This window comes from Limulus polyphemus, unplaced genomic scaffold (genome assembly GCF_000517525.1).
Source record: "Limulus polyphemus unplaced genomic scaffold, Limulus_polyphemus-2.1.2 Scaffold2965, whole genome shotgun sequence".
NCBI lineage: Eukaryota > Metazoa > Arthropoda > Merostomata > Xiphosura > Limulidae > Limulus > Limulus polyphemus.
In genome coordinates this window covers 57,110-63,591 of record NW_013668575.1, presented here as the reverse complement: position 1 = coordinate 63,591, position 6,482 = coordinate 57,110, and the positions used below count along the sequence as shown (strand labels likewise).

Genomic DNA, 6,482 nt, shown 5'->3' with positions numbered 1-6,482 from the left:
ATTCATTTACATATTTCAACGTGTTTGTCTTCAAAATAGGAGCACCGACATCGAACATACCAAAAACTGGATTTGATAGAAATAAGAGTTTTTTTTTCACCCACTTTTGCACAATTAAGTGCTTTTTATATGATATAATTTTATCTAACAGAAAAATTAAGTTTGTTACAGTCTATAATGAAAGACTTGATTATCCCAGTAACAACCTGAACACTACTTTCATCAAACGCAAGTTAAACAAGTTGGCTAATTCATTTTGACACCAAATAAATCTTAATTTGAGTAGTTTTTTTTATTTCCCACATGATCTATCCAAATGGTATCTTTCTTAATGTTGTAGTTCCTTTACTGTAAAGTTTTTCCCACATGATTTATCCAAATGGTATCTTTCTTAATGTTGTAGTCCTTTCCTGTAAAGTTTTTTCCCCACATGATTTATCCAAATGGTATCTTTCTTAATGTTGTAGTCCCTTTACTGTAAAAATTAAGGAGGAATACAGTATTTATTTTATATTTATTGAACATTTTTAACCCTTGGAGTGTGTGTAATTAAATTTCAGGTGGGTTCTCAAAGTGTCAGTTACCCTCTAGTTGTGCTTTTGCTTGGTGGTATATATACACTTGTGGTACAAAAGCGGGAAATTCAAGGACATACAGGTATCTCAGTTGTCACACTATGAGGAAAAGTTTTTGTGATACCATTGGGTAAATCCGCTTGTTGCACCAAACGGCTATAAATGCCAAGTCGGATAAATCCAATTATAGCATTTAAAGGGTTAACGAGTAAATGGTAGCCATTGTTAAGATTTTAGGAACATTTTTTATTAACTATAAAGTGGTCAATGTTTACATTTAAGGCAAGCTTTTTTTTTATTGAATATATACGTAGTGGCTACTGTGTACATTTTTTAAGGAAGGTTTTATTTTATTGAATATACTTTATGATCACTGTGTATGTTCATGATTAAACCAAATTATTGTTTTGTTTTTCTAGAATGCTTCTCCAACAAAAGCAGCCACTAGCATTGCTCACTTAGTGAAGAGAAAGGTGATTATTTCTTTATATTTTTGGTTTATGAATGACTATTATTTATAGCTAATAAACTTTTATTCCTACTACTACTAATGAGAGGTCTGTTAGAAAATCAATCAAGAATAAGTTAAGTTTAATTAGGCCTGAAATGTACTTTTGAAGATATTATGTGCATGTGAACTATAAAGTTTGTAGCAGAATCAGGGTACAGGTTTGTTAACCTAGAAAGTAGGTTTAATGTACAATCTTAACTAATGATTAACAGTCTACAAAAAGGTTTAGAGAAGGAAAAATTTCAGCATTTTAAGGTAATAAATTTAAGAATGGCAACAATATAGACGTTTACATTCTATGTTCGATTTACAACTACTTTTGATGTGTTACCAATTTCTTCCCATAAATTTAATTTTAATATTTTATTCTACGTAACAGCTTGAAAAACCAACTCTTACTTAACAGTAATATCTGTATTCATATTCAACATGAATTTGCTAGTTTGTTAAAATAAATAAATTGTTTGAAACTAATTTAAAAAAACGCCTATCTATTAGGCTTAAGATTTTAAGTATAATTGAATACTCAGAGAAAGCCAGAAGAAGTAGATGAGAAAAATTCTGATCTTCAGGCAAAGAAGTCTAGGCCAAATAATGAGGATAATACAAGTTTAAGTGGTGATAAAGCAGTAGCAAATGGAGAAATACGAGCTGGGGTGGTAAGTGGATTTTGAATATTGCATTGTTCTCAGTAGTTTGATACAAAGATTTTTGTTGCGAATGGTATTTTTTATGCTAATTTTCCTAGTGTTTGTGTAGAACCATATTGTACTTAATTTAACTTAAACACTAAGGGTAATGTAGCAGTGTTGATCAGGGTTGGATTAAGGGCCAGGTGAGCCTGGGGCTAAATATTTCTTCTGGGCCTGCCTATTATGATCACAACTAAAGACAAATTTTTTATTTTTTCTTTAACGCCTCCACCTTAATCTGTCTCTGTCTTCAATAATTTATTAAAATATGACAAAAAGGTATGTTTAAACAAGTCGTTTTGAGTTTTCCTGGTTTGAGGTAAAGGTTTTATAGAGTATGGTGTTAACTGCCAAACTGTTATTTATTTATTATTATTAATGAAATAATGGCCTTAATCTATTAAACCTTGTATTGCTGTCATGTTCACCAAGACTGTGATTTTTTTACTTGATTTGTTTACTTTCATTAAATTTTCTCGTTCCTTTTTGTATCTGGAGCTTCTTAATGATTAGAGCCGGTCGATTTGTAGACCTTGCTAATCAGTTAATTGTCCAGGTACAATAGTTTAAGGTTATAAGTTACTCTTTTAATCCTAAACCATTCTATATGAAAATGTATGATATAACTAATGTGGTGTAAAATCTGTTATAAGCTGAATATATTAATAGCATTCTCTATGTTTCCACAATAATACTAAAATTAAAGTAATTCTTAATTTAAAAATTATCTATAAATTTCATGTTCTAAAACTAGTAGATACTTGTCACAGTGCGTGATGATACATAAAGTGGAAATACCTATTTTATGAGGAATGTTAAAAACTTGGCAGTACCAAAAAAAATCTAAATATATATACATCAGTGTTTTCTAATTTTGTTCTGGTTCCATCATCGGTGTAGAAAAAAATAAAAACCGACATGTACGGAATATTAGAAACAACATTAAAATGACTAATACATTTAAGTTTCACAGTACAGGCTGCATGAGTACTGAGAAATCCATAAATCAATTCTAGGTTGTGTTTAACTGTGCATCACACGTTGTTAGGCTTGTTGGTCCCTTTCTAGCTATTTAGCTATCAACATTTTCTTTGAATGAATAAATAAATGTATATTAACTTGCTGTAATTTTTTTATACGAATTTTACTCAAGTCATGCAAGATGCTAGGATTGTGCACATGTACTAAGTAATGTAACACTGGTTACGTTTGTAGCACGTAATAAGTAACCAAAGTTACATTATTATTTAGTCCAGCAAGGTCAATGCTAACAACGGGCATCACCGTGGCTAGTTATTTATCCAACAGCCACACCCTTACTTCATAAATTGTATGTATCTGAAGCTGAACAAGTTTGAGTTGTGAAAAACTAATAAGGCTATCTGCTGCTTACAGTACCCACTACCAAAGTTTGGGCTACTTATTACCAGCAGATAGATTTTATATTGCATTATAATGCTCCCAGACAGGCGTAGCCTGGTGGTTATCTCACAAATTAAGGTTTGCAAGTACAATACGCACGCGTTTGGCTTTTGGGCTGTTAGGGCATTATAACATTATGGTCAATCCAATATCCATTGATAAAAGAATGGCTCAGGAGTTGACAGTATCTTCCTTCCTTCTGATTGGATGTTCTTTTATGGTTTTGTCATAACTAAACATGGATATAAATGCCCCTGTGGCCAAAAAGACGTTGTTAACAACAGGAATCAAACCTGTAACTTGTGAATCCACAAGCCAATTTCCCTAACTGCCAGAAATTGAACAAACTTGTATTAATTTTTTTTTAAATCATAATTGAAATGTATCTATTTAGATAGAATAATCAAACAGTAATTTTGATTAGTTGGTTATTTTCATGACATGAATCGACCTAATAGTAACATTGATTAACAGATTATTTTACATATCATAGGTAACCAAGTTAATTGCACAGCTATACTCGTGGTTGATTCTCTGTATCTAGAAATTGAAATTTAATGCATCTTGGATGTCCTTCTATGCACGAACCACTAGAAATACGTGTTAATATGAGGAAATAGTGTTATTACATCCTCATTCAGTATTCTTGCAATGAGAAGTTAGCTTATAAAACATACAAAATAAATTAAGGCCCCAACTTACTGAAACAAATTTAGTGACTAGTTTATTTCGCATCTAATAATATGTTTGAAGTTTTTGTATTATTCTTATACATTCAAATCTAAATAAGGTTTTTAACAGTAATTACCTTGTTTTTACCTGTAATATTTTCTTTCAAGGATGTCGGAGAGAAACTTGATGAACAGGCAAAGAAAAGAACAGATATTCAAACAGCAACGTGATAAAAATAGAATAAAAAAAACTTGTAACAAACTTTTGTACATTCGGTTGCTTCATACAGATATAAAAACTCAAGAGGTATGCATTGGCATTGCAAGAACTGGATTTTTTTACACTTATGATGACATTTTTAAGTGTTGCTGTTGTTCGCTTACGCTTACAGAGTGAAAGTTTTTGAGTTATTTTAACACTTTTTTTTCAGAAATCGGTTTTTTTGCTCTTAATATAATTTTTTATTGTATTTGAAATAAAAAGATTAATAGAAAAATTGTGTGGTGTCAAGAGAATCTTGAGCAGAAGTGATGTTTATTGAATGAGTGATAATATCAGATATTTAAAGGACATCAGCAACAAGGAGGGAGCATCATCGGGATAGTTATCGGTATTAATGGTTTTTGATGAGACTGTTCAGTATATGGTGCAGTCATTAACCATTTTGGTTAGTTTAATTTCACTAATACCCTTAATATTAACCACCACCACCACCATAAAAAATTTAAGTACACTTTTTTACGATATATTATTGAAATATTTAGATTCAACAATAAGTAGAAATGGGTAAAAACAAGTAGTTTTATTCATAATATTTGTATTACATTAAATCAACTTGCAATAAAGTTGGCAACTTTAAGTACTTCATCAGATATCTCGAACAAAATCAATAAAATATATAGAAGAATAAAAATGTCAAGCTTCTCTCATCATCGTGAAATAACCCTTGATTTTGTGCATGGATATGGTAAAAACTGTTCGTACAGCGTACACACACACACACCCTTCTTGATGCAAATAATCAAATGTATTCAACAAATGCAGAAAGGACCTAAAAGGTACTGATTTACATTTTTTGAATTCTGACAAACTGGCTTTCAGGTTTTCTAAGTGTCTATTAAATGAAGAATTAAATTTCCTGTAAACATCCTCAATTATTTTAATACTAACTATAAATGTATTACTGACTGATAACTGATCATTTCGTAACTGTGGAGTTATAAAATTGTTAGCAGGTGATTTTACCTTATTCATAAGCCTCAATTTCTCAAAGTAACATTTTAACGACATCCTTAGTTATTTAACAATGGCAATGAAAACAAAATCATTATTCCACACCAATTCACAAAAAGTATAAGTTCAACAGATTCAAAAATGTACACTTTGGAAGGTGGAGTTTACCACACGAGTTACTGAACAGGTGATGGTTTGAAACAAAAGACCACGAGTCTGAATGACCCATTTTCTTCTAGAAGGAATTGTTCCATTAATGTAAAATGATTGCTGATGGTTTGTACTATTTTATTGCTCCGAGAATAAGACATCCACACCGTAAAAATATCACTTTTGTAAAGGAGCGTAAAACTCAAATGCTCAATAAGACTTTGGTTTTGTGATTGGACAGCTCTGTATGGATTTTAAATGCATTTAAATTATTCATGCACCAATGATTGTCACAGGGTTTCTACTAACATATTAGTCATACAAAAAAAAAAGTTTTAAATCAAACTACCAATACTGTAATTAACACACTGACTGCTGATTTGCCATATACATGGTGTACAGCTTAAAAAAAATTCTGTGCACGATTAGGATAGCCACAGTCAATGAGTTAATCCCAGTAAATACTGCTCAGATTTCCTATGTATTTTACACCAAAAATTACTTCGCCAAGTTTTGCAAGTTCTTTCATTAAGTGTTAAACATGCAAAAACAATTACTCAATATGATCTAATACTTCAAACCACTAGCAGCGAATGGTATAAAAATGAATCGGTAAATAAGGGTTAACACTGTTATTCAAAATAGTAAAATTGTAATTTAAATAAAAGAAACAAAATTAAAATTTTAGAAGTATATTTGTGTAACTGTAAAATGTCATAATTTACCTCTAAACAAAACATGTGAAAATAAATTATACTACGAATGAAACAAGATGTTAAGTAAATAAATTGTTATAGAAAATACGCCCCCCCCCCCTCCACTATAAGCACCACTACACGATTTACAAAATAAAAAATAAGCACCCTCTTTATCATTGGTCACTGATTTTGAAGATAAAAAATACCTAAAGTAAGGTTTTAGACCTTTGTTAGTGCTGAATTCATTAACAACTTTAAATGGCATGGAATTTCTAATCCACCCAAAACAACAGAATGTTCACTTACTATACATTAATAATAACAATAAAAAAACACAGACACAACAACAAAACGTAAAGATTAGAGTTGTTACTTTATCTATTTTTAGAATTATTTAAACTCTCAGGAATCTTAAAAGGAAGAATACAGTAAACACAAACATACGGCTTTTTTTGTTTATGGTTTGTTTTTTGTTACTTGTACAGAAGGTTAGAATAGTGTGTGTATATATATATATATATATACACAC

At 30.6% G+C, this 6,482-nt stretch overlaps 1 protein-coding gene across 1 annotated transcript in view; it reads left to right on the top strand.

The window, feature by feature from the left end:
- LOC106468330 (nuclear autoantigenic sperm protein-like) overlaps positions 1-4,336 on the top strand; it is a 24,399-nt gene extending 20,063 nt beyond the window's left edge. The window contains exons 8-10 of the mRNA XM_022396663.1: positions 995-1,048; positions 1,617-1,745; positions 4,040-4,336. Coding sequence (XP_022252371.1) covers positions 995-1,048; positions 1,617-1,745; positions 4,040-4,102 — 246 coding nt within the window. The 3' untranslated portion in view covers positions 4,103-4,336. The remainder of the gene's footprint in view (positions 1-994; positions 1,049-1,616; positions 1,746-4,039) is intronic.
- The last annotated feature ends 2,146 nt before the right edge of the window (positions 4,337-6,482 follow it).